This window comes from Tachypleus tridentatus, chromosome 2 (assembly GCF_004210375.1).
Source record: "Tachypleus tridentatus isolate NWPU-2018 chromosome 2, ASM421037v1, whole genome shotgun sequence".
NCBI classification, from domain to species: domain Eukaryota; kingdom Metazoa; phylum Arthropoda; class Merostomata; order Xiphosura; family Limulidae; genus Tachypleus; species Tachypleus tridentatus.
In genome coordinates this window covers 65,353,807-65,378,065 of record NC_134826.1, presented here as the reverse complement: position 1 = coordinate 65,378,065, position 24,259 = coordinate 65,353,807, and the positions used below count along the sequence as shown (strand labels likewise).

Sequence of the window (24,259 nt, the reverse complement as noted above, 5' to 3'; positions counted from 1 at the left end):
CTAAACATGAATGATAATGACGCGTATTCCATAGCTTCATGCACTGCTGCTTGATAATACACAAGTCGCAGTGGTAGATCATGATTCCACATTTTCTGATGTTCATCAGCACAAATGGCTAGTTGGTTTAAGAGTTGTATCTCTCTACCATTCCATTACAAGATCAATAGAGAGCTGTTATCATGGTCTTTTTTTTAATTCCAAAAATTTGGCATTTCCTTAAACTTAATACAAACTTTCATCTCCGACCTTAATATAGTTCCAAAGGCACCTCAAAACTTGAAACAAATTTATTAACAAGTGGCCTTGCTAGCTTCTACTTCTCAGCTGTGAATAGCATACATTCCTGGTAATTTGAAGAAATAGTTCACCATAACCATGATGTACATGTATGTATTTCAATAGTTACTCTGTTATCAAGCATATTGAGAACAACTTTCTCAAGTGGGGCTCCAACACAATACTATTGTAACTACCCATGTTTCTTTCACAGACTTTTATGCTCACAGTATATTTCAGAGGAATTACTACAAATCCTTGGCACGCAACCCAACAAAAGCACTCTCTTACTCTCTCTCTGTTGTCTTCTTAACACCCAAGTGTCCAGCTGTTGGATGGTTTTCAAAATAGACAGCTGCATAATGGAAGTACCAACTATTGTTGATATTTTTGTTCACTATTCTTCTTATTTTTGACATAACAAGTCCTCTTGTAGACATAATGAATCCCACTGTGGTAAACATATCTGTCTTCAGGTTGTATGGCACAACTAATTTGCTATCAGGATTTTTCAGCAATATTCTAGATCACTCTGTAATAGGTTTCAATATCATTTATTTCTTGAGCATCTTTTAGTTGAGTGTTGGGCCATATTCATTCTTCTTTGTCACTTGTGGATATTACATCTTATAATTTGTTGTACCTCTTTTGTCACTTGTGGATATTACATCTTATAATTTGTTGTACCTCTTTTGTCACTTGTGGATATTACATCTTATAATTTGTTCAACATTTACACTCTTCATTAACATACGGTCTTCAGGATAATGCACCAGGATTTTCATGGTTACATTCAAGGCAATGCACTACTGAAATTTCCACAGTTTTCATCAAGAAACCTATGAACTGGTTCAATTAAATAGTGAATTTCTCATCGCAATTGGTGCAGATGTGGTATTGTCAGCTAAATACATCCAAGTAATTTATGTTTCTCAATGTTTAGTTAATCCAAATTTAGTATATTCATACCATCTTTTACTGACATTCTGTTTTCTTGAAAAACTAACTTGTTTTTCTCTACGAGTTTTTTTTTTTTACACAATTCCTGGCAATACATTATTTCAAGATACACTTGAAACATTTATGGTCCTGTAGTTTATTTCCTCCATGTTGTATAATTAGTTGTATATCTCATCCTCTTGGTTCTTCTAGATCATCATCAGATAGAGTTCTTGTTTGAGAACTGTTTAATCTAACATTGTAAATTCTGAATTGAGCCAGATATATCACCCATGGTAACAGTTTTATCATAGACCATTGTTTTCTCAACTTTTTTCAATGTTATTGAATTGGCCAACCAAATTTTGGAACCATATTTGGAAGTGATATGGCTGGATTATTCTAGGAAGGTCCTTCAATAACAGATGGCACAGAAGTAGTAGTAATAGGTGTAGACCAATTAGGATCTATTAAACATTTAATAATAAATGGTGTTTGCACTGGAACTATTGGACAAAAGCAAAAAAATGCATTTGGTTTGATCTTTACATTTACCAATTACTTTTCTAAATATTTTATTCTGTCATTGATGTTCTTTTACACCTCACTGATTTTACTGTTATAATCTTTCTATACTTCAATATTTTTGTTCTAATCTCTATACAAATCACCAACAGTTTCATCGTCTTCTATTATTCATCTTTGTTCTTGATTTTTCTTTAAATACTACACCTCTTTCTTTTAACGCCTCCCAAATTCCTATTTCTAACCTCTTGATTTTATTTTAACTTTGTTCATTCTCATTTTTACCTTTCAGTTCTTTCAATTCTCTCTGTCATTCTGTTTGTTCTTGTTTCCACTGTATTATCATCTATAGTAGGTTTTCTGTTGGGCACAAAGCCATCTTGAAACTTGAAATTTAGTCAAAGTTCTATTTTATTTACCCCAAAAGTAACCTCCCCTCATTGTGACAACAGTTTTGCAACATTCTACTACTGGGCAGTGTTCAACCCAAACATCACAGACAGAGTTTGTAACAAACTTTAAAAAAAAAAAAAAAAAAGCTAACTTTTAACTGTTCACTCATAAACAACATAAAACATACCAAGTTTGTTTCATTCTCTTTTATGCCAGAAATTGCTAATGAAATTACTAGCCTATTTAATAATTTAAACATTGGTGTAAAAACTGTATTCAAACCTTCACATAAAATCAACCCATTACTCCCTAGCCCAAAGTAATCCCTACAAAAGGAACAAAATAAAGACATATATATTATACCATGTGATAGTTGAAATAAATATATCAGACAAACATCACATTTCTTAATAATTAAAATGCAAATAACTCCATGGTTATATGAAGAGAACTCCAGATATTCACCTTAACATGTGATGAATATCAAACAGCTAAAAAATACTTTGAGATGAAATTATTGTCCAAATCAGTCCAAAACTACTAAACAATCTCTTGAAATCAAAGTAAACAAGCTCTAGCTAAAATGTGATAATTGCCCTAGCAATATCAGCCATAGTTCGTAATCTATTCACCATTCAAACATTTGATCTCTACCTACTATATCTTGTCACCTGCTGACACTATTTTCATCACAATTAATCCCCATTTCTGTTATCTTTGTAATGATATACAAACCTTGTAACACTTAGTAATTATCATACCTGAAGTCACACAAACGTTTTTTGAAATATGTAGTATGTTCAATTATCAATAAACAATCTTGCTTATGTTATAAATTGTTGCTTGCCCATGTATGATTATTACATTAAGGTTAGGAACTCCCTCTAGGATAAATTTTAAGTTATAACAAAGAAATTGTTGCTTATAACACGTTTGGTATGAGATGAAACAGAAAAATGACAAATTTATTATCTTTAATGGAAATTTCACTAGATTTTATTTTATCATAGTAGAAAAAATACATTCACTAGGAGACTTCAGTGTCATAATCGATACTAATAAAGTGTTATGTGTTTGAGCTAAAATAAAACATTATGGAACAAACTTCACAAGTTAGTCTCGAATCAACTCAACTATTATTTTATAAAACAAATGTGTGGAGATTAACACTAAAAGTTTAAAACTTCCATACAATGACTTTAGTATCAAAGCAACATGGATTTCACTTAATTATAACAACAGAGGTAGAAAAGTAAAAAGATACATCCCTCAAACACATTCTTTGAAACAGTTTGTGATTAACACCAAGAATAATGTAAAACAGAAAGAAAATAGAATGACTTCACTTATTTTTCAAGTTTGATCTAGTAAACTTAAATTATGCAGTAACCAAACACAAGGCTTCTATATCATTCCCACTTTCTTGTATGTCCAGAGATACGCTCTTCCCACTTTCTTGTATGTCCAGAGATATGCTCTTCCCACTTTCTTGCACATCCACACATACACACTTCCCAATTTCTTGGTGCATCCACAGTGGAAATAGAAGTTATCTTTACAAATATTGCATAGAAATGTTTTACAATATTAACTTGTTCTGAACATTTTTAAGCAGCTCAAACATCATATTCACACACAATTATTTTATTTCATTTAGTTAAAACCAATTAAAATTAATTCTATAGTAAAAAAAAATTATGTGAAAAACTTCAAAAGTAGTAGTTCATTCACCGAGGTAGTTGGATGAGATGCCTCATATTTATTGTACATTGAAAATTCATTTGACTTGTGTGAACCAGATTTTCAAAATGGAATATTCTCATTATATCAGATTTAACTGAAACAAAAGTTGGTGATGAAACATTTCATAAAGTTGTTTATCAAAATTAACATCATCTCACAAAGTAACATTTATTTTCTGAAGGAAAGAAAATGATACAAACTCGTATCTGTAGCAAATATAAATCTTGTTACACTACAGTGTTGCTTCCATTTTGAGAAAAATCTATTTCAGTGGATATTAAGATCTGATAACACCCAATGTGTGGATGTTCTGAACCAAACATGATTTAGTTCAGTAAATGAGCAAGCTCAAATATTTTGTCATGAACACCAGCTGCCTGTGAACAGAATAGGTTAGTTTCATCTGGCATGAAAGTTACGTGCTATATGTCTACGTCTGTATGATGTTGACCGTCTGTGACCATCTTGGTGTCCATTTGCTGATGAAGTGGAGCGATAACAATCCATTATAGCCACCAACCTTGATTCAACATTACCTAATAGAGGACGCTTTACTGGGTCACTTGACCAGCACTCTTCTATGAGTTGCCAGCTTTCGTTGTCAAACTGTGGAAGTCTTTCTGGTCGAGCACCTACATATTAACATAAATATTCCTGCTTGAAACTTTTCAATGAATGATATATCTCTTAAGAATACTTTACTGAGCACAGTTTAGACAACCAGTTCTTTAAATCAATGGGTGTGTATATGCTTTGTTAATTCTATTTAAATTAAATAATTGAATCCTAGAATAATTCAATACAAATTGTTTGGACAACACACAATTCAAATGAAAACAATTACTTGATGATAGTTTTGCTCATTAATTTTAAAAACAAACAATAATTTTGCAATTATATGCATAAATATGAAAATTTTAGACCTTATAAATGTAGATTGGTTGGTTGATTTAATGTTTTATGGCACAAAGCAGCTAGGCTATCTGCGCCAAATGTCCGTTAAAAAGGTAAAAGTAAATAGTAAAATACATAGAAGGAAATGAAGGTAAAACAAAACAGCATTGAAAAATATAAATAGCATAAAACCAATGTTCACATCTAGTGTACAATGTTAAGAGAGAAACCAGAGTAAAAGAAGTTGTAAAAGACTTTCCATAGCATAATGGTAATTATCATAACCTGCCAGAAAGATTAACAGTAAGTACAAGAACCACCGTCAGGCACCTGAAGTTGGCCTTTCCAGTCCTTGTTCCGGGTTATGTGTCATTATGACCATTATCAAAAGGTAAAGTAATAAAAGTTTTAAAAGACATGTAGCAAAATTGTAATAACTCACCAGGACAACTAATGGGTAGTTGAAACAGCAGCTTTAGTCACCTGAAGTTGGCCTTTCCAGTTCTGGTGTCAAGTTATTTAATGTTACAGCCATTTTCTAATTTCAAATCGAACTAGACAGACTGTGACTCTTTAAAGGGAACCTCAATAAAAAAGGTTTAATGAAGAAATATAGAACACTTAAACGACATCGAAAAGATTAATGGCCGTTAAAAAACTAAAAACTTCATCAAGGTGGGCAGTGTTACCGTCACCAATAACATTGTCTAATGTTATGGACAAACCTTGGAACAGAACATGTTTAAAACAGTGCCGTCATTGAGAGTCGTAACGATGGTAAGAAAGTAAAATGTGGCTTACAGTGATCTGAGAATTACACAAACTACACACTGGTGCATTAGTTCCAAATAAAAGAAAACAATGAGTTAAAAAACTGTGACCAATATATAGTAGTCTAGCCAAAACAACTTTCTCCTTCCGATCTTTACAGAAACAAGACGGCCAAAGCCCAATACAGGGTTTTATTTGGAAAAGCTTGTTTTCGCGTTGCTCACTCCAAGTGGACCGCCAGCTGGCACGGAGCCGAGCCTTGAGTACAGGACCATAGTCCATGTACGGAATAGGCACAGTGGTGATGGTGCCAGAGCAGATAGATTTAGCTGCTGTGTCTGCAAGCTTGTTCCCGTGAATACCAACATCACCTGGTATCCAGAAAAACTGGATAGAAGTAGATGTCAAAGAGAAATGGGCCAGTCGGTTTTGAATATCAGCGAGAACAGGGTGTGAACCAACGAGAAGCAATTCCAGAGCCAGTAGAGAACTAACCAAGTCAGTATAAATAGTGCAGTTGGAGTATTGCTTAGCTTCAATATGATCCAGGGCAAGGGAAATGGCATACAGTTCAGCAGTGAACATAGAAGCTGTAGAGGAGATTCTGTGCACAACCACTGAACTGCAACAAACCATGGCAGAGCCCACAGAGTCACCTCATTTGGAACCATTCATATGAATTGGAATGGAATGATTGTTTGAAAAATGTTCAGTAAATAAAAGATGGTACTTCCAATCGGGAGAGTCTGCATTTCTCAGATGACTTAAAGAAAGGCCACATATAAGGACTGTTATAAGCCAGGGTGGGATGCGCTGACCAGCGGATTCTGAAATGTTATCCATGGACAGACCCAATTCATCCAATTGCACCTGAACCAAAAGGAGCAATGGCAGATTGTCTGTTCTGAAAAAGTATGGTCCACCGAGGAAGGAAAACATAACCCCAGGTGGGATGCTTCAAAGAATAGTGCAAAGAAGGTTCATGAGATTCTACATATAAGCTCTGAACTGGGGAAGTGCAGAAAGCCCCAGTGCAGAGTTGAAGTCCATGATTGTGAATGGGGTCCAGCATCTTTAAGGCCAAGGGTCTGGCAGAGCCATAGACCATTGATCCATAGTCGAGTTTCAATCGAATAAGAGTACGATATATCTTTAACATAGAACATCGGTCTGCTCCCCAACTGGTGGTAGAGAGGACACGGAGGATATTCAGTGCTGTTGTGCATTTGACCCATAGCTGCTTTAAGTGTGGTATAAAGGTCGGCTTACGGTCAAAGATAAGCCCCAAGAACTTTGTGCAAGACCACTTGCAGTAAAACTTCACCAATACGGAGTTCAGGATCAGGGTGAAAACCCCGTTCGTGGCAAAAGTGCATGCAAATGGTTTTAGAGAGAGAGAAATTAAAGCCGTTCACCGTGGTCCACTTCAGTACATGATCGATGGCAGTTTGTAGTTGCCGCTCAATATATCTCATGTTTGACGACTGACACGAGATGTGAAAGTCATCGACATAGAGCCCGTTTGCAACAGTGAAAGGGAGTTGTTCAGTGATGGCATTAATCTGTTTTCTGAAAAGTGTGACACAAAACACAGCCCTGAGGGACCCTAAGTTCCTTTAGAAAAGAACGGGAAAGTGTCAAACCCACATGAACTTGGAATCTCCTGTCCATTAAAAATTTTTTAATAAACCTGGGTAAATGGCTACGTAACCCATGTATATGGAGGTATTGCAAAATGCCATACCTCCATGTTGTGTCATAAGCCTTCTCAATGTTAAAGAATATTGATACAAGATGTTGTCGTTTGAGAAAAGGTTTCTCTGATTGATGTTTCAAGTCAAATTTGGTGGTCCATGGTGGAGTGCTGTCGTTGGAACCCAAACTGGGTGGGCGAGAGGAGGTTGTTTGATTCAAGGAACCAAATAAGACGAGCATTAACCATCCTTTCTAAGGTCTGACAGAGCCAGCTCGTCAAAGCAATTGGATGGTAGTTTGAAGGAATCTTTCTCAGGTTTAGAGAAAGGTAAGATAATAGCCTGGCATCAGACATTAGGAAAAACATTCTCCTGCAGATACAGTTAAAAACAATTAGAAGAATGTCAAGAGAAGCAGGAGAGAGATAGCGCAGCATGTCATAGTGTACATCATCAGGTCCAACAGATAAGGACCATTTTCAGTTCCATCAGTGTAAAGGGATGATTATAGTCAAAGAGACAGTCAATTTAAAAGGAAAGAGGTGAAGACTCTGCCCAAGTCTTGATGGCCAAGAAGGTGGAGGAACAAGCAGAAGTGCTAGATACCCAGCAAAAGCTTTCACCTAAAGTATCGGCGATGTTCCGGACATCAGCTACTTCTTGGCCATCAGAGAGTAAGATCAAGAGAGGACAGAATTGTAGTGCCCACTGACCTTTCGAACCCTATCCCATATGACTTTGGAACTGGTGGTAGAAGATATGCTAGTTGTGAACTTAATCCAAGATTCCTTCTGGCTTTGACATCTTACCCACCTAGCACGTGCACGGGCCCGTTGGAAAGCAATGCAGTTTGAAAATGTGGGATATCTACAGAAAGTATCCCAAGCCCATGTTTGAACCTTCTATGACATGTGGCAAGCAGGATTCCACCATGAACGAGGATATAGTGAAAAAGGTTTTAGGAATACACTGAGCAGCTGCTTGTATAATACAGTCAGTTACCTCTGCCACATAGTCATCTATTGATGGCTGACAGACGATGGCAGGATCAAGTTCTGTGAGAGCAGTGAAAATGGACCAGTCGGCTTGATCCAGCTTTCACTGGGGCACGTGGGTAGGGTGGCTTCGACCATGGCCAGTCTGTCTCAAAAGTATAGTAAAATGATCACTGCCTAGTAGATTATTGCCAAACCTCCATGAAAAATGGGAAAATAATGAAGGGGAGCAAACCGAGAGATCAATAGCAATAAATGACTGATTAGGTGCATGAAAATAAGTGGAAGAACCAGTATTGAAAAGAGACAGGTTGTGATCACAGAGCATATGCTTTACAGAGCGACCCCTCCTATCAATAACAGCACTTCCCCAGAGGGGATGATGTCCATTTAAGTCCCCCAGGATTAGAAAGGGAGAAGGCAACTGTTCAAAGAAAGCATCAAGGTCTGATTAATCATATGTCTCTTCAGGTGACAGGTAGAGAGAACAAACAGTGATGGTATGACCCAAGGAAACACAGATGGCACATGCTGATCAACGAACAGTGCCACCCCTCCATGTACTCATCCATCACACAGCCTGTCATTTCTGTACAGAGAAAACTGCTGAAAGGTGACTGTATCGGCAGGTTTGAGAAATGTTTCTTGTAAGGAAAAACATACAGGATGGTAGGAAGCAATCAGTGTTTTGATGTCATCCAGATTAGAACGTAAACCTCGACAGTTCCATTGTATCAAGGTGGCCGTTTTTAATGACGCATAGGCGAAGTGGCTGGAGAACCCTTCTGTTTATGACCACGTCTTTTTTCCTTACTGTTCTAATTTGGAGGAGGTCTATCGACCTTCATGGATCCTGCCCTGGGTCAATTGGGTAGGTCTTTGTTGTTGGAAGGGGATTCCAGTGACTGAGGATGCAAACAAATGATTGTTTTGCATCTTGGGGTGGGAGAAAAAGAAGCATCTGAAGAAATGCCTATATTTGAAACCAAAGGATGTGGATCTTGGGGTTTGTTGGAATATATGGTGGGAAAAGAGATGGGTGTAGAAGTTGATTCATCAACCTTTTTAACCATGGAGGTCAAAAGGCTTTTCATTTATTTTGAAAATGATTCTCTTGGAGGCACAGAGAGGTCTGTCTGCACTCCCACTGTAGTTGTGGAACAAAGTGCAGCAGCATATGTCCAAGATGAAGTGGCGGACAGCAATTTCCGAGCCTCAGGATAATTAATGTTATGAGTCGTTTTCAAATGCTGCACCTCTTTTTTCCTCCAACCATTTTGGGCAAGAAGGAAAGTAGGAAGGGTGAGAACCATTGCAGTTGACACAATGTGGGTCTGTGTCACACTCGTAGGCATCATGGTCCTTGCCACCACAATGAGCACATGTCAGGGAACCACGATATGACATCTTTGAGTGGCCGAACCTCTGACATTGGAAACATCGGAGAGGGTTTGGAATGTACGGCCATACCCTGCAATTTAGATAACCTGCCTTGATTGTGGCAGGTGCACATGATGATGTAAAATGTCAAAACAAGGATATCTGTCGGCAGTGTAACTCCACCTTTCGAGTGGAGATGCGCCTCACTGCAGAAACTCCTTAAGTGGAGAAACCGGCAAGAATCTCTGACTCGGGGACATTCTACAAATCCCTCTCACCAATAACTACTTGTGATGAATTCAAGGTAGCATAAGGAGTAACCTCAATAGGTACATCCCCAATTGCCCTTGAATTCAAGAGGAGTTCACTGTGTTGGGATGTGGATGTTTCAACCAATATGTCTCCAGATCAAAGCTTCTTTACTGACTTTGGAAAGCCAGCAAGTCCCTCTAGTCTCTTCTGAATAAAAAAGGGGGACATTTGCTCCAAAGGTTTTACTGAAAGAGAATGTAATATAAGAAAATGAGGTACGTGTGTTACAGATGTTAAAGATTGCTGCTCAGAGTCTTCAAGACGTGGTCGTTTACCTATTGACTGTTTTTTCACTATTTTATTTAAATTTTTCATAAGAGGATCCATAGGAAAAAAAAAGAATTTCGTTGGCCACTGACCCCACCCACCATGAAGCCCTACAAGGGGATGCACTACAATGTCATGCAAGGACATTGCAGCAATACTAGGGTTTCGTGAGCACTATACCCAAACACCAGCATCAGACACAATGTGAACAACACCCATTGAGAACATCCAACATTGGTACTTGGTTGACCCTAGCCCAAATGGACCAGCCGATTGACCAGAGAGGGGCCACCCGTCTACAGGAATTCAAGGCCAAAGTGGTGTGTTAGGGTTGGACCCCTCAACCACCAGGATCCTCTCCTCCCCTTAACGTGTTGCGACGCACAGCAAACACATGGGTGGATGTTTAGATCCCAGAGGAGGGAACCAGAAAGAACAGAACCTTCCCTGGGAGGTCCCCTCACCATGTACAGGAATCCACACAGAGGGGTATGAATGTAGAACTTTCACATGACAGTTTAACAGAAAAAGAGTTCAACTGGAAGGGAATAGCTGTATAACCAGGTTATTAAAGTATGATTGGTAATCACAAATCAATGTCATAAGAAAGAAAAGATATAATTTTTAAAAAATAAATTAAGGTAGTTCAAACTGATATTTTTGATTAGGTTATATCTTGTAGTTTCTACTGATGAATGTATACTAGTAAATGCTTACCTTTTCGAACACATTTCCACAGTTGGTCTTTTGTTTGACACTGTTCAAAAACAAAAGGAAGTTTTACATGACCCGCACGTAGATACCAGAAAAGAATTCCAAAAGCGTAAACATCCACACTGTTGTCATAGTGGCCCGTAAATAATTCTGGAGCCATATGAATGGGAGTACCAACAATGCTTCCAGACATCATGGCTTCTGGTTTACAAAACCCCAGATCAGTGATCTTTGCTCTGTTCTTCTTATCAAGCTAGAAGAAACAACAAATGATATTTTTATGAAACAAAAAAACACACTAAACCTTGTCAAGCTGTGCTACAGAATAAGAAAAACATTATTTAACTTCAAAAATTGTGTATAATAACCAACAAAATAGATCTAACCTGAAATAAATAAATTTAAGTGTCACAAACAGGCATATATACATTAATATGTATGGAGAAAATCAACCTACAACCTTACTAAACATTCTTCAGTTTGATGTCTATGTACAGACAGACTAGCTATCAACCTACAACCTTGCTAAACATTCTTCAGTTTGATGTCTATTTACAGACAGACTAGCTATCAACCTACAACCTTGCTAAACATTCTTCAGTTTTATATCTTTATACAAACAAGCTACCAATTTACTTATATACAAACTTACCAATACATTCTTCAGTTTAATATCTCTATGTACAAGCCCTTGACTATGTAGAAATCTTATACCTTGTACAACATCCAATGCAATCTAAATAAAAAAATAAAATTAAAATTACCGTCTGTGTAAAAAAAGAAATAAGGAAAGATCTTGTCAGCTCCACAACTTTATTAATTGTTGAGCTATTTTTTAAACACTTAGCATAAAATGTACATGTACATATGTCACACTGAAAGTAACATCAATTCAGAATCTTACTTGGTTTAGCAATTTATTTTAATTATTGTTATCCATCTATTATATATGTGGGTACTGTCTGCAAGTGAAACAGTTCCATAAAAATTGATAAAATAATTTAACAGAAAACCCCAGATTAAATATGATTAAATACCAAAGACAATAAGGTAATTACCTATTTTAACACAATGTTACAAACTGTTCAATGAATACATTGGGAAGAAACTTGTCACCAAGTAATGATTTCCTACCTGAATATTGCAGTGATGTTTAGCTTTAGCATAAGTTTAACAATGTTCATACCTGAGGTCTTAAAGTTATATCTAGCTAAGCCTTAATGGTTTGAGTATTGTCTAAACATTAAATTCTTACCTTAGCTCGGAGGTTTATCTCACATAGCCTTAATGGTTGGAACATGACTGATTTGTGTCTCGTTCTTATGTCTACCTTACCCTCAACAGTTAGGACATAAGATTTTACCTGAAGTCTTGTGGTTATATCCAGCCCAGACTTGATAGCTGAGTACAGGTCTCGCTGTAGCCTTTCCATGATGAGGAAGACAGCTGGACTATTTCCACCACCATAAGAATAGTCAATCACAGAACCTCGGATCTGAACAATGTGATCATGTTCTGGTATACTCCTACAGTATTATTGTACGAAAGTCTCATAAATAATGTCACCAATGTAAGAATATCATCGCAACTAAAAATCTCTACCAATGAAAAGAGAAACAGGGTATAAAACACATAACATTTTGGTAATAATTTTAAATATTTTAGAATAAAGTGGTAAGTGAGATCTTCACAAAAAACAAGAATTAACCACAAGTTCATATCAACTTTTACTGTAGCAACAATTTCTTTTAATTTTAACTAAATTATGTCTGCCCTGTGACAATACCTTGTATAGAAGAACTCCATAGCCAAGTCATTCCAGTGCTTCTCATCAGGAGGAACTACGGATTTCAATGCACATGGTGAGAATCCACGCCAGGACTCGCAAGAGTAGACAACTCCATACTGTCCCCGACCGATTTCTCGACCTAGCTGTGGCATACCTGATGATAGATATCAAATTATTAAACCTTTTCACATTTACTTATTTAAGTCTTTATTAATTTATACAAAAGTTAAATTATACATATGTATGTTAACTTATACAAATGTTAAATCACAAAGTGTTCTCTTTTACAGCACTTGATCTTCCAACTGCTTGAAGTGTTCCTAGAAAAACATTGTTCTTTTTTATTTAGGTACTTCCATTATTACTTGTGAGGGAATAAAATCCTTATCTGTTGAGAAGCTCTCAGTTTCATTTGCCACTATGTTTAACACTAATTTAAACCACTGCTAAAGATATTTTCTCCAGTTTTTCTAATACACTACAGTATTAAAACAGTTTTAAAACGATCTGAATGGTTTTAAAGAACTTTTCTTTAAATACGAAACAAACCAGCCAGACTTACCGTACAGTATTAAATCCTTCAATGACATAGATTCTAATGCATATCTGGCAAGTTTAGGAGCATGCATTTTCTTCACCTAGCAACATAAAAAATAAATACTGATTCTTCAACTATTCTTTCGAGAAAGAAAAGATCAGAAAATAGGTCTCATTTCATGGAAACTAAGTCCCAACATTCTCAAAGTGAGAGAGTGCCAGAAAACCTTCTGTCTTACTTTACAATTAAAAAACCCAAAATTATCTTAACCTCTGTGCTTTCTTTAACTAAAACGTTTTTCCTAATAAATGAATTAACTTCAAATGACAGAAAAGATTTGTTGAGAAACCTTCAGTCTTTGTTCTTCTGTATGTTGAAGTCTTCCCAAGTGCAGAGACTCTAGATGCTGGAGGGAAGACAGAAACTGCTCATGTGAATCTTTTAGTCGATCTCGAAATTGGACACAGATGGAACGTGTAAGATGAGTGTCACTGAGACTGTCCAGCATATCAGCTGCCACCTTTCTCTTCCAATCTACATCTACTGTGAGAGGAGTTTTCCAAAAAAGAGTTTGAACCCACTAAAAGAAATGGAAAGAATAAAACAATTTGTAGATTTATCAATCAAGCAAGAAGTATAATTGTAATGTTTCAAAATGGACAGTTATCGAAGAAAAAAAAAATTATTACTAGTTGAAAAATCAACCAAACTTGATCTTACCTGTTTTACTTTAGCTAAAAGGACCCTCAGACCTGAAGCACTTGTTTCAATTGTCAATTCAACCTGCAAATAAAATACAAAAACAACCCTCAGAAATGAAACTCTTGTATTAACTGTCAACTCAACCTTCAATTAAAGTACAAAATACATATTAAATAATTGAACCAAGTGGTGAACCAAATGCTATTAATAGTGGCATCTGTTTGTGTATTCTTATAGCAAAGCCACATCAGGCTATCTACCGAGTCTACCAAGAGAAATTGAACCCCTGATATTAGCATTGTAAATCCGTAGACTTTCCACTGTACCAGTGGGGGACTTAACAGTGACTGTGAAGTAATGTGCAAGAACCTGTGGGCTTTAATGGATCAGCCAGAAATTGAACTAAAGCTTTTATCAAGTGTTCAAAATCAAATAACCTGTATCAATAGTTGAAACAGAATATATATTTTTCTCATCATTTACATTTATGTCTATCACTCAAAACAAACCTTCTTACTCACCTTTATCATGGAAGAATTAGTCACTTAAGTGGAATACAACACACTCTCGTTATTTTATACACACACTCTCTCACTGTTGAATGCTTAACTCTTTAATTAATACTAATAACAGCATGTTGGATATATAAAAAACTAGATTGTAATAACAGCACATTGGAGAGTTAAATGGTGAATATCAAGCTGCACTTTTCTTAACTACTGATGAAAAAATATCACTTGAATGTTTCTTTATTAAATGTACACAATGCAGTAAACTGTCAAAACACTCACCTGTGAAGTAATGTGTAAAAATCTTAAAGTTTGTGTAAAAGGTTTAAATCTTGAAGTGTTTTCTTGGGTCTCACCTGGTAAACAGCAGTGAGAGTCTGTTTGAGGGCACTGCTGGTTTGAGAAAATTCTCCACCTTCAGAAAGTGATTTCTCCAGGCTCAATAAACATCGTTCTAATGTGCCTGTTAAAAACACCAGTGAAAACCAAAATCACTATGACAATGAACCAACTATAATATACAAATATGATTTTATATACAACATTTTTGGAACCCGGATACAATAGAGAAGCTGATTGTGTTATAAATACTGAATACATAGAATTCTATTAAATTCTACAAAATATCATTAACAACAATAATAAACATGTAAGAAAATAGTACTTTTTTGGTTTTGGTTGTAAGACATAATTCATTAAAGTTAACCTTGCAGAGTTCAAAATTAATGATGATTAGCTAGCAAAAATTCCAACAGGGTTTAGAGTTTAGCTATCAATTATCAAAAAATACTAGAACTTAAAAAGAAATGTGGTTACAAACCAAACATGTATAGCAAAACCACAGCATGATAATCAATCAACAAGCCTTTTCTGGTAGCTAAGTGTGTATCATTTTCACTTATCTTTTATGGAACTCCCAACTTTTAAAATACTAAATAAAGGGAGAACACTGAATTAATGTCTTGTCTGTTTTTCACTATACACTTGTACTTTTAATTTAGATCTAAAAGTTCATAACATAATAAGAACTATGAAACTGAAAACTTCTTGGTAAATTTTGAAATTATAAAAACATTTATAATCAAAATTTCATTAAATGTCAGGATGTGTTTTTACAGATATTTTGGTATAAATGTATAAGAGTTATTGGAAAATACTTAACATTATTAATAAAAACCAAACAGATCAGTAGTTATTACAGTGTGGTCACAAAAAAAAGAAAACCTAATCTGTTAAAAGGTACTTCACATTAATGAGTTAAATATACCTCTGATGTAGTATATGAATTACTGATGGTTTCAAAACTAAAGCTAACTCATAACTGTTAATCATCTGATTGATTCTATTGGATTATTTGATACAAATAGTTCCAGGTCTGGTCCAGTAACAATAACAACTTCATTTGTTTATTTCTTAACATTTACCTAAAGCTATTGATACTTATAAATTGATACAAAAGTTGTGCCAATTTACTTCCAGGATTTCCTTGCTAATCAATCAATTAAAAATATATGATAGCTTCCACTGCAAACATTGTTATCATTTCTCAATAAATAAACTGACTTACTCAGTGATTCACTTTACTTACATATGTGCCTCTACTCGCTACACAAATTCTCTGCACGTGCCTCTCTACTCGCTACACAAATTTTCTGCATGCGTTCTCTACTCTTCTCTATACACAAATTCTTCTGCATGCTCTCTCTCACACAATAAATTCTTCTGCATTCTCTGCTCTCTACTGCATTACTCTGCGTGCGTCTCTCTCTTACTAAATTCTCTGCTGCGTTGCTTCTCTCTACCTGGAAATTCTCTGCTTGCGTTGCCTCTCTCTAAGCTCTCTGGAATTTTCTGCGTTTCTCTGCGTTTCTCTGCCTCTACTCTCTACCTGGAATTCTCTGCACGTTGCCTCTCTCTCTCTACTGCATTCTCTGCTGCCTCTCTGCTCTCATTTCTCTGCATCGCGTTCTCTCTACTCATACACAAATTCTTTTCTGCACGCGCTCTCTACTGCTAATAAATTTTCTGCACGCGTTCTCTCTACATTACACAAATTTTCTGCACGTGCCTCTCTACTCGCTACACAAATTCTCTGCACGTGCCTCTCTACTAGCTACATAAATTTTCTGCACGTGCCTCTCTACTCATTACATAAATTTTTTACACGTGCCTCTACTGGCTCCTAGAATTTTTCACATGTACCCTCTAGGAATCATCTAAATCTAAAACATTGAAAACAAAACTTACAACAGTATAATTATTTAGTCATGTGCATAAGTAATTCACTTTAGAGAAAAAATAAATAAAATTTGAGCTTTATTACAAATAACATTTGAAATAATAAAAATAGTTGATGAAATGAAAATGTGTCTTAAAACATGTTTTTTATGTGTCTTACTTTTTCTCTAAAGTAATAGCTGTTTAATTTTTGTGTTAGTTTTTCTTTATTGTGGTCTTCATGTTTGAATGCTAGTCCTACTAAAACTGTTTTAAGCTTCACACTACTGTGTCTAGGATGTTGTTTTTTTATAAACAATTTTTATACTTCATTCAAGGGTCGTTGCTTCTAATGTTTGAATATATATTGTTTTACATTCACATGTCTAAGAAAAAGTAAAAACAAACTTAATGTCACCAAAGATATTTAACTGAATTTTTACTGCTACCAAACTGTGTCAGTAATATATCTAGCAATATATAAACAGCTATTACTTTAGAGAAAAAGTAAGACACATAAAAAGGTTTAGAAAGTAGTTGTAACATAGTTAAAGGTTAGCCCAGATAAAGGTACATCAAAATGACACTTTAAATTGCTTTCAGGTTCTAATAGAAATATATGTAGCACTTGAACCACACTCAAAACAATGATCACCTCAAACTAGCTCATTTCAATCATTGTTTTTATGTTCATTCATGAAAAAACTGTGTTTTATGTAAATACTATATACTTATCATTCATGATGTTAAAAAGACATGCATGTTCAAGAAGTCTTGATAGAAATGAATTAAAATCCTATAACTTGAGACTTCCCAAAGGTGGATCTTTTAAAGCACTTGGGTTAAAAGATTTTTATTTCACATATATAATATTGATATAATTGTTGTTGTTGTTGTTGTTTGTTTGTTTTTTTTTTTGGGGGGGGTCACACTGTACATCTCTAACAGATGTGATTTTACAGATCTTTTAGTATGAATGTATAAGAGTTATAGGAAATTACTTAAGAACTTTATTAATAAAAACCTAATAGATCAGTAGTTATTATAGTGTTGTCACAAAAAAAGAAAACCTAATCTGTTAAAAGGTACTTCACATTAATGAGTTAAATATATCTTTTAGTACTGTACACAGATCTGAGAGTACCATATTATTCACGAGAAAATTCATGACAATTACAAACCTACAAAACTGTCTCGGAGACAATCAACAGATCCAATCAGCCTTGCAGCCACCGAGCTTTTTAGTTTGTTGAGAAGTAGGTTTTGAATCTCCATTGTACAAATCTGAATCTCTCGTAGCGAGAGTGACTCTCTTTTTTCTGACAGACATAATCCTGTAGAAAAAAAACTAAACTTTAAATATTTCATGTTTTGTTTGATGTTAAACACAAAGCTATCTGTGCTGGAGCCACCATGGTTATTGGAACCAAATATTTAACTTTATAAGATCACTGAATATTCCATGTACAGTAAAAAGTATAAAAAATGAATAAGAAAATGGTTGTATCTTTATGATTTTTTTTTCCTTAGTAAAAGGAACAAGTCTGTAATATTAACTACAGAAAATGGCAATAACTCTTCCAGCTAACTACCACTTGTGATGTTACAGTTATTGTTAATTCACTACAAAATTATGCAAGATAAACTAATGATTATTAACCAGATATTTTAATACTGAATATGTATCCTCACTACAGGTCTTCACTATTGTAACAATTCTAATTACTCTGAAATGACAGCCAACTAAAATCAGTGAATACTGAAAGTCAGTTTATAACTTGACATAGAAGTAATGACCATTATAAATCAGTTATGAACCTGAACTCACATTTTACTCAATGACTTGCATTTTTGGTGAAAGATGCAGTTACTCAAGTACTTTTACCCTATTCTTTTAAATTCTTAGTAAAATAAATTAATAATATTCAAATGGATTTCAAGAGAATTTTATTTCTTAAAAACTTGGATTACTTCTTTTGCTGAGGCTGTAAATTTTACTAACCTTGAAACTGGTGATTGGCTGCCTCCTCCAACAGTTCATCCCTCATTCCTATAATAGTGCTCACAATAAGATGTCGAATCTCCTCTTGCTTTTTATTAGTTATGGTCAGTAAAGAAGTATAAAGTTCAGCCTCTCTCTGACGGATGTACTCCAGACGTTTTGGTGTCATCGTCATGTCTCTTGTCATGTCAAATGCAGTGAGGATGAACATCCGTAGACAGCGGTTGTGGGATTCATTCAGTAATGTAGAAACTTTAGCAAGCAACGATTGTAATACGTGACGAGTAAATAACAGAATGCTGAAATGCACATAACATTAATCAGTCCTTGTTTCACTTAAAAAATACACAGAGAAAGTATGCATTCTGGAGTATCAAGTTACAATAATAAAATATTGATGGGTTTGTAACATACAAAGTAAAAACCTAAAATAAATACTAGTTACAATAAACACACCAAAATAAAAATTATTTAACTTTAATTCTTGAACTTTTCAAAATATTAATAATAACCAAGAAACTGTTTTACTGTAAGTCAGCAAACTATAGAAAAATATAACACAAGAACAATGAAAATCATTTACAATAAAGTGTAAATTTACACTAACAGAACAATACCAAATTTATATAAGTCATTTCTACATGTCAATTGCCATTTTCAGTTAAACACTAGACTGAAGAAGATACGTGAAACATTGAAACTAGTATAATGTATCAATTTGACATTGTACTTAGTGCCAATTTAAATTTTATTGTAAATTTCTTTAAACAGTATCACTTATTTACCTATTATTCTAATAATACCCATTCCTTATAAGCTAGACATTAAAAAATTGGTCAATAAATAATGCAATAATAATTCTTTAGTAGCTGGATATTAAGTTAAAATAATAATGTAAAAATTACTATTCCCTATTACATGAACACTAGGATAATGCTGGGTGTAAATATAGGGTGGTGCAACATTATTTTCCAGAAGTTCAAAAACTAACCAAGGAAATACAACCATGCCGTTTTCAATACCTTGTAGTCCAATTCAAACAGTTTTTACTTGTGTAAAAACATGTTCACTGTTTGTTAGTACTTCTAACTAATATTTAATTTCAGTCCATATTCACTGTAACATGTCCACAGTTACAGTAGCAATGGCAACTATTATCCCAGTCTTTAGCTATCTGATATTTATTTATAGGTATACAGGATGTCCTTAACATGCCCCCTATACTTCTTTCACCTAATGACACCTGTAATTACACTGCACCACAGTCACTGGCTTGGCCTTTGCACACCAAACAATGCATTGAGGCTTCTCTTGCACAGATGCAATTTCACAGAGTAATATTAGTCACTAGAAACAAGATGGTTAAAGAGCAAACAGGAGGTTTGATCTGGAAAGCGTGTTGTGATGTTGTTCACTCCAGGTTGACTGCCAAATGGCATAAAAGCTGAGCCTTTAAATATGGGATAGGCATAGCTGGACAGCACTACAGCAGACAGGATGAGCTGCAGTATCGGCGAGTTCAGTACTGGAAATAACAATATGCCCAGGTATTCAGAAGATAAAGAAAAATTGGCCAGTCATTTTTGAACACTGATAAAAACAGGGTGAGAATAAATGTGAAGTGATTACAGGGCCAGTAGCAAACTAAGAAAATCAGTGTAAATTGTACAATCAGTGTATTACATAAAGTCTGCATGATCCAGAAGAAGAAAAATGGCATACAAATTGGCAGTAAACACACAAACTGTAGAGGGGATCCTGTGAGTAACCACTGAACCACAACAAATCACGGCATAGCCCCCAAGAGTCATCTGATTTTGAACCATCCGTACAAATAGAAACAGAAAAATGGGTTAAAAGATGTTTGGCAAGTAGAAGACAGTACTTCCATTCAGGAGTATCTGCCTTTCTCAGATGACTCAAAGAAAGGTCACAGGTGGGGATGGTAATAAGTCCTAGTGGGATGGGCTAATCAGTGGAGACAGCAGTGTCATAAAGGAATAGACACAATTCAACCAACTGCACCTGGATACAAAGACCAAAAGAAAGAATGGCAGACTGTCTATTCCAAAAAAGGAAAACATAACCCCAGGTGGGATGCTGTGGCAAGGATCGAAGTTTAGAAGAACAATGCAAAGAAAGATGCAAACAGTGGAAGTGAAGAAGAGAGGTTCATAGGACTATATATGCAAAATCTGGACTGAAAGAATGCAAAAAGCCTCCCCTCCTGTGTGGAGAGCTGAAACCCCGAGATGGTGAATGGGGTCCAGTGTCTTCAAGGTTAAGGTCCTGATAGAACCCTAAACAGAGACCTATAGTTTGGATTAAATGAGGGCATGATAGATCTTGAGCACAAAATATCAATCTGCTCCCCAAGAGGTGGAAGAGAGGACACAGTAGATGTTCAGTGCCTACATACACTTAACACATAACTGCTTTAAGTGAGAAATAAAGATAAGCCCCAAGAACTTTGTCACAGGAACCATGAAAAGAACATCACCCCCAAGCTCAGGAGTGGAGTTATACCCCAATAGTAACAAAAGTGCATGCAAATGGTTTTGAAGAAAGAAAGTTAAAATCATTTTCTGTGGTTCACTTTAATAAACGATTGAGGGTAGTATGAAACTGCCTCTCAATAAATCTCATGTTCTTATATCCACAGAATGCAAAGACTCTTTAAATGGTGCGAGAAAAACACTGAAGGAGGCACAGAAAGGTCCATCTGCACTCCCACTGTAGCAGCAACATATGTCCAAGACTGAGTAAAAAACAATAACTTCCGAACCTCAAGGTAAGAAATGCTAACAGTTTTCAAATGCTCTTTCTTCTCCATCCATTTAGGGAAAGAACAATAGTAAGAGGGATGGGACCACCACAATTAACACAGTAAGGATCCAGTTCACATTTGCAGGTGGTCATGGCATTTGCAACCCCAATGAGCACAAGTCACTGATCCATAACAAGATTATTTTGAATGACCAAACTGCTGACACTGGAAACATATATCATTAGCAGGTGGACATGGCAATGTAAAAGTCAAAATAGGAGGATTTATGAGTAGCATAATTCCTCTTCTTTTTTTTTTTAATGAGTGAAGATAAGTTGCACTGCAGAAACTACTTGGCTGGAGAAACCAGTGAGAATATCTAACTTGGGGATGTTCATCAAATCCCTCTCAAGAATGACTTCTCATGAGAATTTCTAAATAGCATAGGGAGTAATCTCAACAGGTATATCCCCAATGGCCTTTGATTTCAGTGGGAGTTTCCTGTATTTTAGTGTAGATGTTTCCACAAAGATGTCCCAAGACCATAGCTTCTTAATTGATTTTGAAGAGTTGGCAGGCCTCTCTAATCTCTTCTGAATGAAAAAGGGAGACATCTGCCCCAAAGTGTTGTCTGAAAAGGAATAAAAAATGCAATATAAAAAAATGAGGTGCATGCTCAGAATTGGTTGAAGATTGTTGGTAAGTCTTCAAGACTTTAGCATTTATCAATTAGCTGTTATTTTTTTTCTATTTTATTTTTTTGGAGAATTTGGGAGATTCAATGCCCACTGAACCCATCCATCATGAAGTCCTATAAGGGGACAGACTACAATACCAAACAAGGCAACTACAGCAATGCCAAGGCTTCATGAGCACTATACCCAAACATCAGCATCAGATACAATGTCCATAACACCCATTGAGAATGTTCAACACTGGTACTCAGTAGACCCTAGCTCAAGAGGGCAGTCAACTGACCCTTAAGGGCCATCTATCTACAGGAATTCAAGGCCAAAAAAGGTGTTTTGCAGCATCCCAGACACCCTTCAACTAATATAATCCTCTCCTCCCCTTCATGGCTTGCTAAACATAGTAAACATATAGGTGAATGTTTAGATCCTAGAGGAAGTAACTAAATATAATACAGAACCTTCCCTGGGAGTTCCTATCATCACATAATAGGAATCCACGTCAAGAAGTTTAAAATAGGAAAGATAATGTTGAATCATCCTGTATAATAAAAATGGTTCTATAATTTTCCTTTTATCTTGTATCTATCCTGGAAACATTCAAGGTGTGATGGAAAATTGTGAACTTACCTTGGAAAATTTTCAAAATTGACTACTAGTTCACTTTCCACTTCATATGGTTCACTAAACCATTTCCGATGTTTCAGTTTTGATTGCACGACCACAGAAGAAAGGTAACCTAATCCACAGAGCTGCTGATATACTGAACTTCCTTTCTTTGGAGAAGCAAGCCGAGATTCCTTGTGAAACTGTGAATGAGTACTTAACAAAACACTTCTGGCATGTTGTTCAGATTCAGTTAACTCGCATGTTGGTAAGGGCTGAGAGCAAACAAAAAACACTGGATGTGTTGGTGCAATCTTTTTTAAGGTAATCAGATCATCCAGTTCCTAGAAATGAGTGATTCCTTTTTAATCTAAATTCCAAAATACAAGGTGAATAAAACTAAACAGTAAGTTGTTCAACTTAACTGAAAAAAAGAAAAATGGGGAAAGATACATACTCTTTCTCAACTGAAAAGAAATCAAAATTTTGGTCACTGTATTTAATTTGATTTAATGATAACATATTTACCACTTTAACACATCAAACATAAGTACTTTACGAAAATCACTGTTTTAGAAATTAGTAGAGTAAAAAATAATTATATTAAATGATAAACACTAATAGAACAAATAACTATTCTTCAAACTAACAAAAAAGCATTGCTTCTGATTACACTATGTAACAAAATGTTTATTTTTTCTTGTTCCTGGGCAGAAAGTGTTATTTCCCAATTGCCTGAAGTAAATGGAAAAGACCTATTTTTCTCTTCAAACTTTACTTTTGTGACCTAGGAGGGCATGATGAAAGTGTGATGGGAGACTATACTTGGAGGCTGATATGTGAAATCTTGAAAAACTACTTCTAAACATTTTTGTAAAACTTTAGTATAAATACATGCTAATCTTGATTTATATATTGTTTTATTCAGACCTTACGTAAATGAAAATGTGTAAATTTGTCTATTTTTATTATCCAGGACACAAAAGCAAAGTTTAAAAGGAATAATGGCCATTTTCCGTACTTTTACAACATAAGCAATTAAGAAACAACACATTACCCAGGAACAAAATTTGTGTTACATAGTGTTATTGCTCAATTAATAACAAATATCCCATTTTCAATCATAATTTTTAGGCATATTAGCTGCTATTGCTTTGTTAATTACTTTCTAACGGTGTAGAGAAAACTAGCTAGTGTCTTAGAATTTAGGTCATTACACAATGAATTTTGTGAAACACTACACCATTAAACTATATTATATAAAACCAAAAAGTGTGAAATTAAAAATGAACTGTACTTTCTCTGTTAACATGTCTTCCTTAAAACAGTAAATTATGACTGGGGTCAGTCCTTCGCAACATTTTTCATACACTTGGCAAAACTGGATGTTATGACTGGAAGGAGAGACCACCACGTGGACATCATCTCGTAAAAGAGCATGTCGAAGATGGATTTGTAACACAACTGTATTTATGTCAAGATCTTCATTCTGCAGCAAAGAAATCTGAATATTAATACTTCAATACACAAACAC

The 24,259-nt window shown here is 35.3% G+C and overlaps 2 protein-coding genes across 10 annotated transcripts in view; both read right to left on the bottom strand.

Annotated features, from left to right (window-relative positions):
* Nucleotides 1-24,259, bottom strand: part of LOC143244042 (exocyst complex component 6-like) — a 285,728-nt gene that overhangs the window by 198,438 nt on the left and 63,031 nt on the right. The gene's annotated exons all lie outside the window — the stretch shown is intronic.
* The window catches only part of LOC143244033 (dual serine/threonine and tyrosine protein kinase-like), a 34,941-nt gene continuing 13,779 nt past the window's right edge, over nucleotides 3,098-24,259 (bottom strand). For all 5 annotated transcript variants that reach the window (XM_076488000.1, XM_076488002.1, XM_076488005.1 and 2 more), the window contains exons 4-16: nucleotides 24,023-24,214; nucleotides 22,750-23,069; nucleotides 18,664-18,962; nucleotides 17,843-17,995; nucleotides 14,801-14,907; nucleotides 13,954-14,016; nucleotides 13,583-13,813; nucleotides 13,258-13,333; nucleotides 12,693-12,849; nucleotides 12,270-12,432; nucleotides 11,559-11,642; nucleotides 10,910-11,159; nucleotides 3,098-4,511 (exon numbers count right to left, since the gene is read on the bottom strand). In XM_076488000.1, the coding sequence (XP_076344115.1) occupies nucleotides 4,279-4,511; nucleotides 10,910-11,159; nucleotides 11,559-11,642; nucleotides 12,270-12,432; nucleotides 12,693-12,849; nucleotides 13,258-13,333; nucleotides 13,583-13,813; nucleotides 13,954-14,016; nucleotides 14,801-14,907; nucleotides 17,843-17,995; nucleotides 18,664-18,962; nucleotides 22,750-23,069; nucleotides 24,023-24,214 (2,328 nt within the window). In that variant the 3' untranslated portion in view covers nucleotides 3,098-4,278. The remainder of the gene's footprint in view (nucleotides 4,512-10,909; nucleotides 11,160-11,558; nucleotides 11,643-12,269; nucleotides 12,433-12,692; nucleotides 12,850-13,257; nucleotides 13,334-13,582; nucleotides 13,814-13,953; nucleotides 14,017-14,800; nucleotides 14,908-17,842; nucleotides 17,996-18,663; nucleotides 18,963-22,749; nucleotides 23,070-24,022; nucleotides 24,215-24,259) is intronic.